The following is a 22366-nucleotide window of genomic DNA, read 5'->3' on the forward strand; positions in this document are numbered from 1 at the left end:
TAGGCTCGAACTAAATTATTATTATTATTATTATTTGGGCTAAAAGGGCCCTTTTCAAGACCCAACACTCTAGTTTGGCATTGTTTGGCACGAATCTAAAGGAACCCTAATTTCTTGGGCAGTTCTTCAACAAAATTTCAGTTTGGCACGCAGTTAGTAGGGTGCCCCTATGTTACCGAAATTAATCAGACACCCACCAAAATTTGGCAAGAGTATGTTCATCACTCTCTTCCATTTATTGACAGATACTTGACTTTTGGTGCCAAAAGAGTCCAAAAAAAAAAAAAAAAATTGCACTTCCATTATAAGGTGGGCCATTTGCTGCCAGATTTACATGCCCAAAATAGAAGGGCAATTAACATCGCTTGGTGAGCTACTCAATCCATACTTGCCAAACTGAAGGAGTGGTTAAGTAACTTACCACATGTTCCTTTATTTTTAGGTACTTTCTTGCCTGCAATAGATGTCAATGGTGTAACATGGGCCTTGTTTCATTCCCAAGCTTCAATCTTTCTGCAACTGTACTTTAATATATAAACATGTACATTATATCTCTTTCAAAAAGGCTTTACAAACATACATCTATTGACATGATTAGTTGTTTTGAAACAAGTATGCTGTAGTTTCAAATGATGTTCTGTGCTACAATCAGAATAAAAGATGACACTAGGAGCTCAAAAGTGTATACCATACATGACCATGGGGGAAGTGACCCACTGATCAAATGGTAAGATTCTCCTGAATGGCAAGAAATGATCCCACGATGTTTCCTCCTGCATCTGGAAAAGTTTCGCATTTGGGAATGGGCTTCACCTTGCCCTTTCGATCAACTTCAACTGGGTACTTCAGGAGGTGTCCCCTCATTTCTGATATGTCGTCCGATGCAAATTGTTTCCAGTTCATCTCACCCATGGACCTAACCCTCTTTACACATTCCAGACTCTCTGGTTCCACGAAGCAGTCCTCAATGGTTCCGGTATGCTCTGCCCACAGGGACATCCTGTATCCATAGATCTACAAAACAAGTATACGGGTGTGTAGTGATTAGTCAGACACCAAAATCTATGGTCAGGTGGGTAGAATTTCTGATGAAAATGAAATAATCTTATTGCATTCAGCATAGCAACTGAAAATGGTACTCATCTTGTTCCCTTTCCCCTTACCATTTACATTTCACATACCATTTTTCCAGTGAGCCTAAACTGTAACCAATTATATCAATTAAAGTTTTGCAATGACTACATCCTAAAAAATGGATTTGTGCCTCAAAGTTCTACTGAAAACAACATTCAAGTAGACAACAAATTTTGTATTTTTTACACTAATGAAAACAAATATTTTGGAATGGTCTCATTTTCATGAGATCCTAAAATAGCTCCTTTAATGAATGACAAAAGAAGTCAACCACGTTCTTTTGCCAGAGCTTACCTGTCCACGTGGATTAGACAGTTTCCGTGCCCAGGTATAGTGAGGTTGGTATGCTCCCATTGCAATTTCTGTGTCTCTAGTGCCTTCCATAGAGCGCTGGTTGATGTTTGCAGACCCCAATATCACGTACTCATCATCAACTATCATGCCTTTTGAATGAACATAGATCATGAATCGACGGTTCTTCCTACTGTGTGCCTGTTAAGAGCCCAAATAGATCACATTTATACATAAGTTCTTAACAATCCAGCAACTTGAGGAATTATGGCTGGGCAAATGTAGAAGAATGAAGTAAGTTCAGAGGTTGAACTCTATCTAAACAGGGAAAAAGAAGCTGATTTTGGCAACACCCTGGACTTGATACATGGCTCAACTGTCCAATTCAAAGGGGCATCAAAAGGCCAGAATTTCACTACATCAAAGAACATAATCTGAAAGGCACCTCTAGCATTGCACTAGGTGGTGTTTTGTGCTCATCAAAATAAGAGGTACCAAAATCAGGGCTTAAACAAAATTAGTTTAAGGGAAAAGGAAATATACTTGAGGAGTGTTTGCTGCAGTAGGACTCGTAGTGCCTGGAGTTTCACTCCCATCTACAGCTTCGCGATTGCCAAGACAGAAGAAATTCAAATAGTCTTGTGGAGTGAATGCTTCCTCAAGTCCAACCTCTACTAAAGCCTTGTAAATGGTTTCGTACATCATTTGCATTGTCTTGTGCTGCAGCAATTGACATAATGCTGAATTAACAAAATGTAATACTAAACCCACATATAATGCTATTATTTGGCAGATCGATGAGATATCTGGATGTTGCAGAGAAATTAAATCAGTCGATTGTATTCACATATAATAGTATACATGAGTCTATCACAATAGCAACTTCTTTGCTAATTCTATGTAGTCTATGGTAGAGTGATTCAATACAACAGATGTCAAGACAAACCGAATTTACTCCAATGAAAATTCTCAAAACGTGTTGAAGGTTCACTGAAATGGAATTTCTTAACAATCAGTTTCATCAATGAACCGACCAAACTAAAAATAAAAAATAAATGGGATGGAAGCTCATGATATCAGCAACTTCGAGGAAGATAAAATTCAATCAAAGTAAACTACTCCGAAATTCATATATCATGCACCATCCTAACAACTTTTATGGGCAAGACAAGACTACATTAAAAGACACCAAAAAGGAGTGGCTTGTCACCCTTGTACATGGAAGGTATAAAGCAAACAAAGCAAACAAGGAGAAGAACAGGGGAAAGAAAGAAAAGGGAAGCTAAAAGAACCCTCAGCCAACAGAGGAATCCAAAAAAGACAACCTCCCATTTACAGAATCCATGACCAACCAAACAATGATTTGAGAACAATTTATTTCAATTCCAACTCCTAAAAGCTAAGTACTTCCAAGAATATCACAATTCCTCTCCTATCGCTAAGCGTAACATGGCTGTTTTTGCTGGTTTTCACTTTCCCCCTCTTCTTCATGAACCTAACATGCCAATTAACAAAAGTTTTTCAAATGATCTATACCAAACACAAGCCACACTAAAATAATGAGAACCATAGACCAAAAGTATTGAACCAAAAATGGTTACTAGGCTCCTCATCCTTCTTGCACATACAACACTAGTTCACAAGAGTCCTCATCATCTGATCCACATTTAAGATCTTCATCCATACTGCAGCTCAGAAAAAGAATCCTACTTTGGAGGGAGCATAAGAACACTAACCTTCTACAAACATAAATGTGGTACTACCTCATATATAGAGCCCTGAAATATGATTAACTGAAAAAGACCATCCTTGGTTTATCTCTGTCAGGTTACCCTCCCCATTCTCATTATCAATTATAATAGCAATAAATGAATCCACCATTTGCCTTTGAGGCCTAGCTCAAGTGGTAAAGATAGGGAAGGGTTTGTGGGAGTTCCACGTTCAAGTCTCAACGGGACAAAAAATTTAGCTATTAAAAAAAAAAAAAATCCACCGTTGCAATCCCAATCATGAAACATCTGAAGAAAGCACCAATTCCAATGCCCCCAATCCTCCATGCTTCCACTGTCTCTTACTGTAGCTTCTTTATTGACTGCAATTGTAAACAGAGTTGAGAAAACGTTGCACGAATTATCGTGCAAGAGTTTGAGCCTCTGCCCATTCCAAACTGTAAGACTAGTAACTTTAAAACAAGCATCCAACCCCTGATATTTTCCAATGTACTCTTCGAAACCATTTCAATAACTTGGAAACTGATAGGCCTCCTATACGTTATGTGTATAATAGAAAAGGGAAGAGGAATATACTGCCAGCTGGCAGTTAGTTGTAACAGCTTTAGTGGAGGTTAGGTCACAGTTGGATACGGGCTGAGGGGAAGGTTTAAATAGGAAAGGAGGGGGAATTACAGAGGGGGAAAAAATATTGTGGATCTGGTAGGGATTTGGGGACCAGTTGGGACTCTTGTTCTTGAAATTCTTGAAATTCAATAATAATTCTCCATTAGATACCTATCAATTTGGTATCAGAGCATCGATCCAGATGGCTCAGAAAAGGAATGAAGGTCGCGTGGATTGTCTAGAGAAGGAAGTTGGAGAAATCAGAGAGGAGATGCAACGCTTACCAGGAATGGAAAAGACGGTGATGGACCTTGCTCAGAACGTAATGCGAGTTCTGCAATCGCTGAAAGAGACACAAAAGGCAGTGGCGGTGTTGTCATTAGGGCGGAACACGATGACTGCTGCTCAACGAGAAGATCGGGCAGGATGGATCCCAGGAGTTGGGGAACCCAGTGGGGGGGGGGGAGGGGGGGGGGGGGGGGGGATGGCGTTGGATGAGATGAGGCGAGGTGGAAATGGAGAATGGCGCGGCAGCCGATGGGTGGAGATGCCTGTATTTACGGGAGAGAACCCGGACAGCTGGATCTTCCGGGCCGATTGATACTTCGCAACGTACGGACTCACGGAAGAAGAGAAATTAGTCGCCGCCGCGATGAGTTTAGATGGGGATGCACTCTCTTGGTACCAGTGGACTGATTCGAGGGAGGTGTTTGGGAGTTGGGAAAATTTGAAGAGGCGGTTGTTGCTTCGCTTTCGTCCGACTCAAGAAGGGAGCCTTTGTGAGCAGTTTCTGGCGGTGCGACAACAAGGGACAATGGTAGCATACCGGCGGGAATTCGAGATTCTGGCGACTCCATTGAAAGGGATTTCGGAGGAGGTAATGGAAAGCACGTTTATGAATGGGCTGCTTCCTGAGATCCGGGCTGAGCTACGTCTACTAAAACCATATGGGCTGGGCCACTTGATGGAAATGGCCCAACGAGTTGAAGACAGGAATTTAGCCATGAGAGCAGCCTGTGAACCAAATGGCCCAAATGGCCCAAAGAGCACCAAAATGTTGTCATCTGCAAATCGAGGTGAGTGGAAGATTGGGGAAAATTTTCAGACTAGGGCAGTGGCTGTCGGCGAGAAGACAATGAGCCAGAGACGTGAGATTCCGATAAAGAGACTGACGGAATCGGAGCTTCAAGCCCGTAGAGAGAAGGGGCTCTGTTTTAAGTGTGAAGAAAAGTTCTCCCCTGGTCATCGCTGTAAGAAAGAATTACAAGTTTTATTGGTGCACGAAGATGAGGAGGAAGACGATAACCAGTTTGACGACAGAGCAACCGAAGAACCTGCACTCATCAAGCTGAAAGACGCTGTGGAATTATCTCTAAATTCCGTGGTCGATTTAACTACGCCGGGAACTATGAAGATCAAGGGAATGATCGGGTCAAAAGAGGTAATCATCCTTGTAGACAGTGGGGCTACCCACAATTTTTTATCCCTTGAATTGGTTCAACAATTAGCACTTCCATTAACTACAACAACGAGTTACGGGGTGATGATGGGAACCGGGATATCCGTGAAAGGGAAGGGCATTTGTAGAGGAGTTTGTATTTCAATGCAGGGGCTCACCGTAGTGGAAGATTTTCTTCCACTTGAATTAGGCAACACTGATGTGATTCTAGGAATGCCTTGGTTAGGGACCTTAGGAGATGTGAAAGTAAACTGGAAGATGCTAACGATGAAAATCAAAATGGGGAAGGCAGTGATAGTGTTAAAGGGAGACCCGAGCCTTAGTCGGATTGAGGTATCTCTTAAAGCAATGGCTAGACTGCAGCACCATAGCCAAGGGGTTTGGGTGGAACTCTGTCAGACTTCCACCACTTCGGATTTGAGTGAAGGAGTACAAGAGGTCCCGAAAACAGTTAAAGAAGTATTAGATCAACATTAGCAAATTTTTGGGCCAATAACAGGGTTACCACCAAGTCGTGATATTGATCATGCCATTCAATTAATTCCGGGAGCATCTCCGGTTAATGTCCGACCCTACCGGTATCCACATATTCTAAATAATGAAATAGAGAGATTGGTGCAAGAGATGCTTGAGGCAGGAATTGTTCGGCCTAGCTTAAGCCCATTTTCTAGTCCAATGTTGTTGGTGAAAAAAAAAGATGGAGGATGGAGGTTTTGTATAGATTACCGCGCCCTCAACAAAGTTACAGTCCCGGATCGGTTCCTCATTCCGGTGATTGATGAGTTACTTGACAAACTTCATGGCGCGACCATTTTTTCCAAACTAGATCTCAAATCGGGCTACCACCAGATTAGAGTCCGGCAACAAGACATCCCCAAAACGGCATTTCGCACCCATGAAGGTCACTACGAGTTCTTGGTGATGCCTTTTGGGCTAACCAATGCACCAACGACTTTCCAATCACTAATGAACCGTATATTTCGGCCACACCTTCGGAAATTTGTGCTCGTATTTTTTGATGACATATTGGTCTACAGCAAAGACTTGAAGGAGCATTGTGACCATTTGCAAAGTGTGTTGTCCATTCTGGCGAACCACCAACTGCACGTCAATGGAAAGAAATGTCTCTTTGCTAAACCACAATTGGAATACCTGGGCCATTTGGTTTCTGCCAAGGGGGTTGCTGCTGATCCCAACAAGATTTCAGCCATGGTAGAGTGACCCACACCCAAATCCCTTAAAGAATTACGAGGATTTCTCGGATTGACTGGATACTATCGTCGATTTGTAGAGGGATATGGAGCTATTTCTTGGCCTCTCACTCAGCAACTCAAAAAAGATGCTTTTAATTGGAACCTAGAGGCTGAGGTAGCCTTCCAAAAATTGAAAACAACTATGACAACAATACCTGTTTTGGCTTTGCCCAACTTCAGTCAACTCTTCATTGTAGAGACGGATGCCTCAGGGTATGGTTTGGGTGCCGTTTTGATGCAAAGTCATAGACCAGTAGCTTATTTTAGCCAAGTCCTCACAGCAAGGGAACGACAAAAGTCCATATATGAAAGAAAGTTAATGGCTATTGTTTTAGCAGTTCAGAAGTGGCGTCATTACCTGCTTGGTCGCCACTTTATTGTGCGAACGGATCAAAGTAGCTTGAAGTTTCTACTAGAGCAAAGAATAGTGAATGAGTCGTACCAAAAGTGGGTTGCAAAGCTGTTTGGGTATGATTTTGAAATTCAGTTTCGGCCGAGAATGGAGAATAAAGCAGCTGATGCCTTATCTCGCATCCCCATTTCTATGGAGTTAGCTGCCCTCATGGTTCCCAGTCGCATAGACACTTCGTTGATCAGTTCACAAGTTGAAGTTGACCCGCACCTTGCTAAGATTAAACAGAGGCTACTGGATGATCCGGATGCTTATCCTAGGTATTCCTTGGACCATGGTATTCTCCTTTACAAGGGGCGCCTAGTCTTTCCCAAGGCCTCACCCCTTGTTCCAGCACTTCTTCAAGAGGGTCATGCTAGCGTGGTTGGAGGGCATTCCGGGTTCCTGCGGACTTACAAACGACTCATAAGAGATTTCTTTTGGGTTGGCATGAAAAATGATATCAAAGAGTTTGTGGAGAAGTGTCTAGTATGTCAACAAAATAAGACCCTAACTTTGTCGCCTGCTGGGTTACTATAACCACTGCCTATTCCAGACAAAATATGGAACAATGTGACGATGGACTTTATTGAGGGGCTTCCTAAGTCTGAGGGTTATAACTCCATTTTAGTTGTTGTGGATCGATTGAGCAAATATGCTCACTTCTCACTGCTCAAGCATCCTTTCACAGCTCAAACGGTGGCTGCTATCTTTGTTCGGGATGTTGTCAAATTACATGGATTTCCCCGTTCCATTATTAGTGATCGTGACAAAGTATTTCTTAGCCGATTTTGGACGGAGCTATTTCGGTTGCAGGGTACTTCTCTCCGCCATTGTACCGCATATCATCCGCAAACGGATGGACAAACGGAAGTGGTCAACCGTTGTGTGGAGACATACCTTCGATGTTTTTCATATAACAAGCCTAGACGTTGGTCTACATGGCTTTCATGGGCAGAATACTGGTATAATACCACATTCCACTCCTCCACTAATACAACACCGTTTCGAGCAGTTTACGGGCGAGACCCACCACCGTTGATACGTTTTGGATCAGATTGCACCTCTGTTCTGGCAGTGGATCAGTTATTGCAAGTGCGTGATCTAATTTTAAATGAATTAAAGGATCATCTCTGCTGTGCCCAATCCAAAATGAAGTCATCTGCAGATGCTCATTGTCGTGCAGTCCAATTTGAAGTTGGGGATTTTGTCTATATAAAGCTTCCTCTGTATCGTCTTCGTTCCCTTGCCAAGCGACCAAATGAGAAGCTCTCCCCACGATATTTTGGCCCTTACAAAGTAGTGCAGCAAATTGGTCCAGTGGCGTACAGGTTAGAGCTTCCTTCTTCGACAACTATTCATCCAGTGTTTCATGTTTCCCAGCTCAAGCCGGCTCTTGGTTCAGCTGATTTGTGTTAGCCACTTTCCCCTATTCTTGCTGAGGATTTGGAATGGCTTGTGGAGCCTGATCAGGTCTTAGATATTCGCCAATCTCCCAATAACAATCAGCTTGGTATTGAAGTACTTATTCAGTGGAAAGGACTTCCTCAGTTTGAAGCTTCATGGGAATCAGTTGACACAATTAAAGAGCACTTTCCTGACTTCCACCTTGAGGACAAGGTGTCTCTCATTGAGGGGGGTAATGATAGGCCTCCTATACGTTATGTGTATAATAGAAAAGGGAAGAGGAATATACTACCAACTGGCAGTTAGTTGTAATAGCTTTAGTGGAGGTTAGGTCACAGTTGGATACGGGCTGAGGGGAAGGTTTAAATAGGAAAGGAGGGGGAATTACAGAGGGGGAAAAAATATTGTGGATCTGGTAGGGATTTGGGGACCAGTTGGGACTCTTGTTCTTGAAATTCGATAATAATTCTCCATTAGATACCTATCAAAAACCCTTTTACTCTAAAAAGTGATTCCTAAAAAGGGTCAAATGAGGATGCAATAAAAACTGAGAGTTGAAAAGGAGGCTGGCTATTCATGAAGCTACATGCCCAAAAATTATACTTGCATTTTCAACTATTCACCATCTTTTGCTGTAAAAGACAACCATGGACATCTGAAATTGACAACCAAAATGAGCTCTAGCAGCCAATAAAATTTGTCCTTGTAGCTGCTTTCAAAGATGCCAAATTGGGCTGAATTCGGTAGTACAATGATACAGTAAAAGTATTTGAAAAATATAAATTCCTTACCAAACATGTGTAAGATAATAATTGGAGCCTACCTGCCAAAACAGAATCCTCTGTGTAGCGGCACCTGTTGGAACTCCCTCAGGCCACATTGGAACAACTATATATGCAGCAAATCTCTCATTGGCTCTGATTTTATTGGCAATTTTAAGAGCAATTTCCATTGGAATTATATTGTCGGCACCTGCACAAGCCAGTACGTTAGTTTGTATGTGTGTGTGTGTGTGCATGTGTGCGTGTGTGTGTATGTATTGACGGGTAAAGAAAACCATAAGCAATTTATTGTAGAATTCTCATGAATTTCATCCAGTTACCATTAACCAATAAATTTTTACCATGAAAAGCCCATTAGTTATGGACTGTATTGACATAATGGAGAATGTGTAGAAAGTAAAAACATGTGTAACATGAATCTCCATCAGACTTCAATATTTAAAACATCTTATGGTGCCTTGTTCTGACTAGTAGCAGTTGAAAACTTGGATCCGGCTTTCACATTCCCATTTGTTATAGCCAATGCTACCAAAATATAAAATTTTAACTCTCCTTACCAACTCTAATTGTCCTGTTAAGCTTCTGTATACCCTTTTTAGTGCCATCAGTGTGTAATAACACTTCTTATTTGATATGTTACCCATGCACTCAATGTAATGGCACAAAACGTACTGTTTGGGTCCACAGGTTTGCTCTAGTTAAGCAATAAAGCTTTGATTAAGTTATGGAACTAAAACCTGCAACCTGGAACCCATCAGGTATGTGGGCAAGTAAAAAACTAAACAAAAGAATGGAGGCATAGCTGTTATAATAGGATGCAAAAGTTTGGGTGCAGATAAGAAAAAGAGCAAGTAGTTCAAATATTGTATTAAAGAAATCATATTATTTAATTGGAAGAGGAGGACCAAAACCCAGACTTACAATCAGAATTTGAGCTGTTCAACTAGGAATTCAGGACACATTCTCCGTCTGAAACCCCTCTAATCTGGTTTGGTAGGATCAGTCAGGATGGTCAGACAAAAAATTGCTACCAGTAGCTGCTCTTCTATTCGTTATTATGGAAAATGGTGCCTAATTTTCTTTTTCAACTCTAATATACATGTCCACGGTTTAGTTGTTACTTCTTTACTAATCACTGAGTTGTAATATGCTCAGGGACCTGATGATAATAATATTTAGTGGGACAAATTTGAATCCATCCATTTTGATCACAAGTTATGCCCATGCATTCGACAGGAGAATTTTGAAGATGGTATCAAATGTGGTCCTCAAAGCAACCTCTTTCAATAATTTATTAGATCAATTTTTAATTTCTTGACATGTTCATCAACACCTCTTTATGCTGAAATAATAGTTCTTACCTAAGTTCTTGTAAGAAGTCCAATTGAATGAAGACCCAATGAAATACTGGTTTTCAATATAGATAAAATGCTGGGCAGCACGAATCGCCTTTACATATGCTGTATGTATGCTCATGTCAATCAATACATTCTTCCCACATACCAGGTTCTGTTGCAACGGAGTAATTAATCAACCTAGGACAACTCTCAAAAGGCAAACATGAAAAAGGGAGTTAATTAATAAATTTTCTCTCACCTTTTGTAAAGCATCCCTTGAGTCCTTCGGAAAGCCCTTAACAGAATTTGAATCAATTGAGCGAAAAACCTGCATTTGGGAAATCCCAGAATAAGAACAGAATTCTTTTAATCCAAAAAGATAGGACTTCAGCCCCAACTGATTGATATCTGTTTACCTGAACATGCCAAGCCTCAGGATCATTCTCACCAAGGCAAGGAGCATCAGAAATCCCAAGGATGTCAGGAATTCTTTCTATCTTGAGCAGAGCATCATCATAGGACATCTTCAATTTTTTTATCCCATGGGGTTTAGCAGCTTTTAACCAGCGCTCCTGAAAGTTGGTCAGAACGTCATATGCTGCGGGACCATCTATTTTACAGTGCATGTCATGCCATGGTTCTCTGGGACAACCAGCAACATTCCCCTGTACAGGTCATAAACAAAAACATAAATTAAAAAAAATAAATGAATTCAAAGTGAATATATATATTAGCTTAATAGATGATTACTCTTTGGCTCTAAACTGGGACTTAACAATTTCTTGGCCATATAGACATTGCAAGATTTCAATTGTTTGATTCCTTAGTATAATCTACAGCTGCATAGATATGTTTCACTGCATGTTTCTTTCAGAATATTCAATTAACATGACTAAGTAGGCATTTGAACAGCAGAAAAAATCAATTATTCTATTTTGTTCTATATGGACATTGAAATGCCTTTTCCCCCCTTTTTCGATTCTCAAGGAATTAAAAATAAGTGTAGATTTGCAACACGTAGAGACACGTGAGAGCATACACAGAATCACAAGATCACCTTTTAACCTCCTTAGGTCTCATGATGGGATCCAATCGCAACTTGTTCATAAACAGATTGAAACAAGACAACAGAGTCGAATTAACTAAAGACTAAATAACTCAACCCAAACCCTCAAAAATATAGACAGGGACAAAATTACAAACATCAAGTGATTTTCATTTTCATGCTTCTAGCAGTAATACCTAGTTGTCAGACAAGGGATAGCTTGGATGGTGGTATATTTTCCATTGACACATTAATCGAAAGAAGGGCAATGCTTAATGATTTTTTTATTAAGTATAAGTTCTAGTTTAAATAAAATATTCAACTGTTTGGCTACTCAAAATAATGCATTAACAAAGAGAAATAAGAGTTAAGAAATAACCGTGAAAGTTGGGTTATGATAGTCATCTTTATGCTCCTTTTCCAGTGACCTAAATAGAGGATGATGAGGAGTATCATATCGCCCATCACATAGATCAAGTCCTCCAACAAAAGCTATGATTTTCCTTCTATTACAACCAGCATCAGCATCCAGGATAACAGTTTTTTGATGGTGAGTATAGATTGTTTCAACTTCCTGGTAATTAAGAAGTAAGAACACAAGTTCAATGCAAACTTTCACCACAAAATCTGGATCAAATAAAATGCAAACAAGAAGTAACAAATTAGCCTAGTTAGACAACAAACTGTGTTTTTGGGAATAACTGTTTGCTGTTGGCCTAATTTTATCAAAGGCAACATTGCAATGCAAAGAATGAAACTATTAACAGTGCATGTTCAGTTGTTGGCATGGGACAGGTGCTGAAAGATTTCACTTTGGAGAGGTTAGGAGTTCATTAACTCCCTAGGTGTGTCAATGATGGATGTTTTGACACACTTAGGGAGTTTCATTAATTCCCTAGGTGTGTCAATAGTGGGAGCTTTTGGCTCAACCTATTCTGCTCTACAGAAAGATACCAGTCTTACCAGACAAGAGTAGAATTTAAGAATTTCGGTGGGTACAAATTTACCATATTTACAATGTTTTATTGATCTAAACATAACATGTATATTGACAAATTAAAATTAATTTTTTGACACATGACTCACAAGACCTAGATTTTATTGATTACTTATAAATAATGCATCATGTAACGCTTTTAGCATCCAATAAAAGCTGGATGGCTATGTAACAAGGACACCCCATTCCAATTTTAGCAATTCTTTTGTCGAGTCAGATGCACCAAGATGAATGTCTGGTGCTTTTAGCATTAAAGCATGCTGAATTTTATCTATGTTTTCCAGTAAGGATGATTTGCATTTTTTGTATTCCCAAGAATCTAAAAGTTCAAGAAAATGGCATGAATCATGACTGATATAGAAAATTGTTAAACAGTATGCAGTTTAAAAAATAGTGCTCAAAAATGATTATTCATCTCTAACCCTCTGCTTGATCCAACTATGTCGTTTTCCAGCAAAGCGGGGACAAAGTAGCACTTGCACTGAGGAGTGCTTGAAAAAACGGCGAGTTTCCTCATCATGGGTTTGCATGATTCCATCCTGCATTTATCAAGTTTAAATAGGATAACCAGAACAATACATTCCACAAAGCCATCTAACAAAAAGCTAGAATCAATATGGAGGTATAACTGATTTAAGAGACATTTTGTAGAGCATGGCACATAAAACCAAAGGATCCATGGACAAAGTCAAGAATTGTAGCCTCACCAAGTTCCAGTCAAGAACACAAAAGAAAGAATGAGCAAAATGTGTGCAGACCAGCATCAACACAAAAATAAAGCATGTTATGTATGATTTTCCATTTTGGCAAACTCATAACTCCAGACTAGGCCTCTGAGCGCAGTAAATTTGTAGCAAATTGGCAAATATTAAAGATTCAATTTGATAGAATATGATGGATTATAGTCTTTTCCTTGTTTACCTTGTTAATCAATCTAATAGTCCAGCTTGACATGAATAAGAAAATGATAAAGCTTACGGTTAACCTTTATTGTTTACCTAAAAGTTGCTACATTTTTTTATAGGCAAATTAGGGATGTATAGACACCTAATAAAGAAGGTATTAAGTTGTGTCTCCTTTTCTCCTTGTTCCAGCAGGAAGCATCAAAAGTCAAGAAACAACAGGAGAAAATAGCAGGCACTAGAGTGGCCTAACTCCAGTACCCAAGCTATCAATGATATCAGAAAAAGATAGATTAGCAAACCTGAAAGGATCATTAGACTGAAAGAATGGAGATTGAGGAAAAATATTTTTCAATGCCAATTCAGGTTGCTCTAAACCATAAAATATTCTATGCTTTTTCTTTTTCCAAACACACAAAACAATTATAGCCCTCCACACCCTTTTGTGACTAAACCATTACCTAATGGAGATTTGCTACTGAGATTTTGTATAAAGGGATCTAAAAGTAGAGATTAACTAACATAATTTTATATAATATAGCATCCATTAGATTCTATACTTGTTCTGAGAAGACATACATGTATAGTAGCAAAACTGATCAGATACATATAAAAAATATAGTCCAATGTTCATCACATATTGCTCATTTGGTTAACAAATGCCATCATGGAATCAATATGCATTTATCAGATGGGATAATGCCACAACACATCAAGAAGTAACAAAATGGTAGCCAGTCATTCACTTTTCTCTAATTCAGGAATTAAAATTCAAAACTACAAAGCCTGTGCTAACAGCGTCAAATCCCAAACCAATCAGATCATAAAATGACAATTTCACTAATCACAATCAATTGCTAGAGATGATTAAACTCATAAAACAATAAAACACACACACATGAAGCACATTGCATATGGTACTCTTTGCTACAGCATACCACTGCAATGCCATGGACTGATCAAAGGTGAGTTACTTACTGTTTTATAACCCAAAATGTTCCTTGAAGTAGGATCATCCCATAAAAGAAGCAGTACCCTCACCCCTTCCTGTGACTTCGATTTCAGAAGTTCCCCAAGGGTGTACTCTGCTGCAGAACTAGCATCCCGAACCAGTCTAACTTTGTCCCACACAGACCAACCTGTGATGTAAATCAGACGCTGGGCCTGACATATTGCATCAAAGATGTCATGCCAACACTTTCCATGTACGTAAGGCGTCCCCTGAGCAAGCATTGGGCTTGGAAGGCACCCATCAGGAACATGGGCGTCTTGGTAAAGAGTAACTGTTCCACCTCTTCTCAGTGGAAAATATGTTCCAGGAACACCAAGATAATCTGGACCAGCCCCCACTCCATGATGATAAATGCTTAGTTTCTCTATTGGAATGTATTGAATTGAAATGCTTAAGACACATCCAGCTTTGCTTTGCTTCCCATTATTGAGGATTGGAAAGGTTCCCTCAACTTTAGCTCCTGAATATATCTGTACCACTGGAATTGCAACCACTCCTATAAGCTGTGATCCCACAACATCACTATCTTTTACCATAAAGTGTACCTCAGCAGCATGATGTGCAACAGGAACATAGAATTTTTGCTTCCAGATGGGATTTTCACTGTTACTAATTACAAAAGTCCTTCCAATTACAGCACCTGATACTGAAATTGAGACGTATGGATCACTAGTGATCTTATGAGGCATATGCCCCTCTATTTTGTTACTCACATTTCCAGGTAGTTTCCCGAAAACATCTCCTAAAGTTTTATGAAACATGTCCATGTTTGGAAGGTTTTTTGCTTCATTAACACAAATATCTAAATTCCCATGTAAAAGCAGAACCTTCAAGGACCCTTTAGAGGGCACAATCTGCAAATTCTGACTATGCTGCGAGCCATTAAACGAGCTTGAATGGTAATAGGCAGAATGAAGAGAGGAATCCTGCCTACCTGAGTACGACTCCCAACCACTGGAAAATGAGTTACTTCCACTCAAACTCGGATACCTTGGAGGAGAATCCCGCACTGAAGGCGCTGAGGGAGAAGCAGGGGCAGATGCATGATTATCAGACAAATGCAGATTGCTTAAATGATCGTCCAACTGGGGATAAATAGGAGGGTATAAAGGTGAGGAATCATGAACAACTTCATGATTCGGTGATGATCCCATTCCAAAAGACCCCGAACTATGACTAGAGAAGCTATTGGCCCGGCCAGGCGCATGAGAATAGGTTTCACTAGGTGGGTATGACTCAGGTTGTTGGTAGTGGTAATGGGATGACCCATATTGGAAACTACTATGCTGTTGAAGGCTTGGCTGAGGAGAACTAAGGGGCATTGGCGAAACTGGATAAGGGTATGGATAGGGAATTGGAGCTGACTGAGGTGGCGGAGGGTGATAATACTCTAAAGGCCCTGAATGGTGGGCTGAAGAAGGTGGTAACGAAGGACTTGGAACTGATGGGTACATAGGTTGTGGGTACGTGAAAGAATTTGAAGAATTGTACGGGTATGCAAAATCCGGAGGTGGTGGAGGAGCATATGGATCTGAATTCGGAGGTGGGTATGGATGATTTGAAGGAGGTGGATGATGCGGGTATCCATAGGAATTATTGTATGGGTATGAAGATGAAGAACCATAGTCATCCATTAATGAACACTACAAAAGGATTATATCACTTGACACCCCTTCAAATGAGAAATTGTTCATAAAATCGACACGCAGTACTGAAAATATCAAAAGGGTCTGATCCTAATACGGATTGAATTCTGAAAAGATCAACCACACATCAACAAATGCACAGCAGAAGAAAAAGATGGCGAAGAGATCAAAGGGGTTTGCTTATTAGCTCCAATAGAGACTGTTAAATTAATAAATTGATCTTCAATGTCGAAAAGCAGCAACAAATCTTGACAGAGAAGAAGATTCTAGAGAGAGGAGAGGATTACCTTATTAAGGTTTTATCATACGCAGACGTCTGAAGAAGAAGATGAAAAAGGAAGGAATGAGAGAGAAAACAAAGAAACTTCGCCGGGTTCTCTCCTGCGGGTCAGAGACGTATGCATGTAAGCGAAAACCGGCTTTTCCCGGTTCCAGTCTTTTTGGCCCTTTTTCCCTTTTTGTCATCTTTTTTTTTTTTTTTAACAAAAAAAATACCATAATTTCTTTTTCAATCTATTAGAACATTAATAAATATGACAAAAGGAAGTAATATTTTTGTATGAATTCACCCAATGGGACAAGCGACAAATATTATAATAATAATAATAATAATATTATTATTATTATTATTGTTATGATTTTTTGATGAATTATTGGACCATCTAGAAGAATTTACATTGGCATATTGGGTTTGGTTGGCCAAAAGTTTGTGACATGCTGCCCATGACTTTTCCCCCAGATTCAGGACCTCATGTCATTGGCAAAAGGTCAAAACTTTGATAATTTCAAATGATAAATAAATAAATAAATGGAATTTTATAATGGTGTGTTCTTGGAAACAGCTTCTTATTTATTTAATTAAAAATCTAAACAGAAATCAAATTCATAAGTATTCATTTATGACGGTTCTTATATTAAATTCTTTAGAATTCAAAAGTTTTTTTAATAAAAAAAAGAAGTACATATATAGAATTAGTACGGAATGAAATAATTATCAAATTTATGAACTATTTTTTAAAATAATTCTAAAAAATAATTTTTAAAAATAGTTTTTAAAAATTATTTTCTATTTTTTGTAAAATAAAAGTTTGTTTAGAAATCTAAAATATTTTTAATATTTTTAAATACATTTCAAAAATAATTTTTATATTTATTATTTTATTTTTAACTATTTTATATGTTTGTATAATTATTTTTTTAAATAATACTTATAAAACAAGTGAAAACAATAAAAAACAATTTAACAAATGTTCTTGAAAACACTTTATTTTCTATTTTTAAGAATAAAAAATGAAAAATAGTTTTTGATTATTAAACGTGTTTTCTGTGTTTTTTTGCTATGATAACAAAAACCTGTTGTTCCCAAACATACCTTAATTCTTCCCATGTTTTTCTTAAAGAGTAACAATTTTCTATATAAATGTCATTTTACCACTTCAAGCATTTACACATCGGTTTTAAAGGAAACAATTATTTTTATTAGAAAATAATCAAAACATTTTTATCAAAATAAGAACAAAAATGATAGAGGATTATTAAATTTCTAAAATTGGGTTTTTAATTATCCTTTTAATTAAATAATCCATTTTCATTTTATATATTAATATAGATTTAAAAATAATTTTATCATTTTATCTTTTAGTAAGCATTAATCTATATTTATTTATAGAAAGATAGAAGAGTCTCCACGCTTGTATGTGAACTATAAAGGGATTTAATTATTGGTCAAAAAAAGAAAAGAAAAAAAAAGAGGTTGAACAAGAAGGAAGATGGTAGGTAACATAGGATAGTGAGAGGGATGATTATACAAGAAAAAAAATACTCACGTCAATTTTGTAATTTATATAAAATGTTATAAAGTTCCACCATCTAATTTAACACTATTAATTAAAATATTTCATTAATTTAATTACTTTGTATTCGGTTTGCGTTTATATCGATCTTAACATTTTGTATTTTAATCTTATTTATTAGAGTGCAATAATGTTGTTCTTAATTTTAGGAAGGAATCACTCAAATGATAGCTCTTAAAGCAAGCTCACGGGTATCATATCAAATGCCATAAAACGTTTGACCTACCTTCATTGAATACCAATTGGTTTTCAGATGAAATAATCAAAGCCCACTCAAGAATTGATATTAGAGGAAAAAGTCGGGTCCAAGTCATAAAAGCATCATGTTGGGGTGCAATAATACCGTTCTTAAATGCATGATGGATCACCCAAATGATGACTCTTAAAAGAGACCTGTAAAGATGAGATGGTCAAAACTTAATCCAAAATTATTTATTTATACATTAATTTCATATATTTATGTTCTTGTTAAAAAAGATCTAACTTTGGTTATATATTTTTAACAATACACAAACGTGATAGATACGGAATCGATATTCTATAATTGTTCTTATTGAATTAATATTTGACCAGTTTTCCTTTGTCATAGTACCTTCTTTGTGCCTATAGTTTTCTCAATTTATAATATCCAACAAATCAAAACCATATGTCACACATTTGGATTTTTTGGATTGAGTGACAAGTGACAACCTTATTTTCTTTCTCATTGTGTCGTTTAGAAAAAAAACAACACACCCGGATCCAAAATCAAACACCTTCAATCATTTCCATTATTATAACAGAGGAAAACAGAGTAAGGCCATGATGATTGATACAAAATTTTGATGGGCATAATGCAAACTTTGGGAAATGAAATTTGTGAATGAGACATAAGCTTAGACTTCTACCTCTTTTTCAGTAAGTTTATTTTTCATAAATTCATAAAACCCTAGTTGTATCAGTATGAAGGTGTGTCAAATTCAATCAGTATTCTTCAGGCTGCTGCCAAGTCACTGCAATAGGGCTCCTGACTGTATATTTCCAGAAGACCCAAGACAGAGATCCGAAGACCGCTTCGCCTGAACTTGAGCTTTCTCTCTCTGCAACAAAACTCACCCTGTAGCTCAGCTTCTGATTGAGATGTCTAAATTTTAGAACATTAGGCTCAACCCTGACTGACACCCCTTCAGGCTCTTGCACCCTTACCACATATGTACTGCAAGGAAGCCCAACATTTGTTACAGTTCTTCTGTATGTGGCGCTGTTGTTCAGGACATCACTATCGAAAACTACTGCAAATGAAGGGTAGTTCAAGTCCCCGGGCTGAAGAACTGTGTCATTTGGGCAAGTGAAGCTTTCCCTTGAAACCAGAGCCATCTGTTCAGGGGTGTACTTAAGGCTGCACAAATAGTTGAGATAGTCCTCATGGGTAATGTCATAAATTAGCCCTGGATTAGAGGCTCTCATGGGATCAACATGGCCTGATCCATATGCAAATGGGTTGGCTGATTCCGAGCCATTAAACCCCAAATCCAAAATTGGAGCCCACTTGTTGTTTTGGGTGTAAGCAGTTGTCATCAGGGCTGACTTGATGGCGGCGGGTGACCAATCTTTGTGTACTGATTTGAGAAGCGCAGCTATGCCGCTAACATGGGGGCAAGACATGGATGTCCCGGAGAGAACATTAAATGTAACGCTTCTTTTGTCACTCTGGAGCCCGGATGGGCTCACTGTTGGTGGCCATGCGGCCAATATGTTCACGCCCGGGGCGGTCACATCGGGCTTGATCACATAAGCTTCTACAAATGCTGGGCCTCTTGAGGAGAAGGCTGCAACTGCCGGAGCAGGATTGCCATACGCTGTCCCTTTGAAAAAAATAGAGGCAGTAGCATTCCCGGAAGTTAAATATTTTCTTATGGAGTTAGCTGCTGAAGCCCCTAGAGAGGTGGCCGGTAAAATGTGTGGATCAGCAATGAGTTCTTCTCCTTGCTCATCGGTATTCAGCAGTAGCATACCAGCTCCACCGGCCATTTTCACTACTTCCCCTTTTCCAGCATTGCCCCTTTCAACTGGGCTGTCATTGCCTCTGTCACATACAACAATCTTTCCTTTTACCAAGTCCGGAGAGAGTGTACCTCCATTGCAGAGCTGAGCTCCTTCCTCGCCTGCAGTTTCGTTGTAAACAAGCAACAATTGCTGAGTTGACTTGCCAGAATACAAAGATGCCCCATGAAAGATTTCTCCATTTCCAAGCTTAACTATGGTAGAGAAGCTTCTATCCATGGAGCTTGCGGCAACGGTCATCATCCATGGTGCTGAATTGAAAACAGATAAATCGGAAGGCCCTGAGTTTCCTGCAGGGAAAGCAACTACAACCCCTTTCTGGACCGCCCCTAGAGAAGCAATAGCTACGGGGTCACTATAATAAGGCCTTGAGGGGCCTCCCAGAGAGAGGGACAAGACATCAACCCCATCGGAAACAGCCTGGTCTATGGCTGCTAATACATCAGAGGCAAAACAACCAAGTGCATAACAAGCTTTATAAACTGCAATTCTTGATGAATACATCATTCCACTGGCGAAGCCCTTGCCCATACCGAATAGGCTAGCTCCAGGTACCACATTGCCAGCTGCAATAGATGCCGTGTGAGTTCCATGGCCCAGGGAGTCCCTGGGGGATCGAAAATCCTCTGTTTCATTGATTTTTTTCCTTTTGGACTCATAGCCTTGGAAGAAGGCTTTTGCTCCTATAAGCTTCTTATTGCAATTGGAAGATGTGAAGTTTGTGCCTTCCTCGCAGACACCCTTCCACCGGGAGGGCACCGGTGGCATGCCCCAGTCATGGAAGCTAACATGCTCAGGCCATATTCCACTATCAATAACACCAATTATCACGTCTGTGGTGAAATGGGGAGCAAACCATAGTCCTCTCCAGGGGTGCAGGCCGAGAAACTGAGGTGAGTGTGTGGTGTGGAGGCTCAGTATTTCATCAGGGACAGCTGACATGAACCCCTCGACTTTGTTCAAGGATTCCAACTGCTTGGTGGAGAGCTTTGCAGCAAAGCCAGTAATGGCAGTTTCATAGGCGTAGAGGAGCTGAGGGGGTGATGTTTCTTCTTCACCTCCTTCTTCTTCAGTTGACAATTCAGTGATGGAATCCATCACTTCTTCATACCATTTCCTGGAGTCCCCAAGCATACTGTCTAGAGCTGTGATCTTGGCCTTGTCCATGTGAACTATATATGTTTGTTTGTCTGCTGAAGCAGTTGGAGTGGCAGCAGCCACGAAAACTAGCAGCAACAATGATATTCTGTACACCATGGTGCCTGCAGGAAAAAAGAAAAACGATATTAATATAAACATAGAAAATTGAGTGGATGGTCATGAATTATAAGGTGGAAGTCTCAACATTCCATCTATGGATAAACTAATGTGGATTAATTATAGGCAGAGAGGATGGAGAAGGCTGATCTCAGTTTTTGCCATAGCTTTTTTCCCCCCAAACCCAAAGCACATTTGGAGAGATCAAACCAAACAAACCAAGCCCCACCCCCACTGCCAAGACTACAAACCAACACATTTGAATCTGTCCCGGTTTATAAGAGAACTGATAAATTATGGGTTTGACCAAATCAATCATGTTCCCAAAAAGAGTAGTCTCTGGGCCTTTTAGGCTTACAGATCAGGAGCAAGGCATGAAGAAATGGGCCTAAGAACCAATCAACAGAGAGAGAGAGAGAGAGAGAGAGAGAGAGAGAGAGAGAGAGAGAGAACCTCCTTTCTTTTTCAACCGAAAAGAGTTGAGGAATGATCAAAGCTGAAGAGTGAAGAGCATCTTATATAGGCAAAGAAAGTTGGAAAACTGAGAGCCCTGTGTGCTCCCCAGCTTACAATCACAAGTCTTCTTCCACTGTCTTTCCTTTTACGATAAAGAGGGACAAGACCACCCAGTAAATCATGCCTCATATGAACTCCGGAGAGAGACAGAGAAGTAACACATTTGAGTGGAGGATGTTTACACGTTAATGTAGTTGAGACTCCACATTTTAGGAAGTCTTCCATTGGTGAAAGTCCCAGTTTACCTCCTCAAGGTCCACCATTTGTAATATATTATGGAACATTACGTGACTGGCATCAAGCTAGAATGGAGTAGAAACTTTTCCATAAATGATGTTTCTTGAGAAAATACTAAAGAAAACCCTTCCCCCATTTTCCACTTTCTATGTTAATCGTGTTCCCATTCTCCATTGACTGTCTCTCCAGAAATTGCTGAACAACCCCCCCTCTCCTGTTCTTGTTTGTGAGCTAATCAGTTTAATAGCTCTTAATGGGCATTTTGTGGACAACCTTTGTTGAAACACGTTTCGGGTAAGTGCCACAGATAAGCCTTTTCCACACTTTCTATATTAATTAATAATCATGTTCTCATCACCTCTCAGCTTGTGGCATGCATATTATTTCTAACAAGCTTTTGTGAAACTAGTAGAATGGTAGTTTTTGGAAAATGTTTTTGTTACAAAATAGTGAGAATAGATAAAATAA

The 22366-nt window shown here is 39.3% G+C and overlaps 2 protein-coding genes across 2 annotated transcripts; both read right to left on the minus strand.

Moving 5' to 3' along the window:
• Window positions 1-510: 510 nt before the first annotated feature.
• LOC100250490 (phospholipase D beta 2) lies at window positions 511-16378 on the minus strand. Its single transcript, XM_002272821.5, has 10 exons — window positions 14313-16378; window positions 12855-12971; window positions 11815-12009; window positions 10807-11055; window positions 10650-10718; window positions 10415-10562; window positions 9095-9243; window positions 1969-2145; window positions 1429-1626; window positions 511-1014 (listed from the first exon to the last, which is right to left on the minus strand). The coding sequence occupies exons 1-10, from the start codon at window positions 15978-15980 to the stop codon at window positions 721-723; spliced, it is 3264 nt and encodes a 1087-aa protein (XP_002272857.1). The 5' UTR covers window positions 15981-16378; the 3' UTR covers window positions 511-720.
• A 2207-nt stretch (window positions 16379-18585) lies between these two features.
• On the minus strand, window positions 18586-21499 carry LOC100255668 (subtilisin-like protease SBT1.1). Its single transcript, XM_002272788.5, has one exon. It carries the CDS (start codon window positions 21185-21187, stop codon window positions 18809-18811), a length of 2379 nt encoding a protein of 792 aa, XP_002272824.3. The 5' UTR covers window positions 21188-21499; the 3' UTR covers window positions 18586-18808.
• Between the last annotated feature and the right edge of the window lie 867 nt (window positions 21500-22366).

The sequence above is a fragment of the Vitis vinifera genome, chromosome 15 (assembly GCF_030704535.1).
Source record: "Vitis vinifera cultivar Pinot Noir 40024 chromosome 15, ASM3070453v1".
NCBI lineage: Eukaryota > Viridiplantae > Streptophyta > Magnoliopsida > Vitales > Vitaceae > Vitis > Vitis vinifera.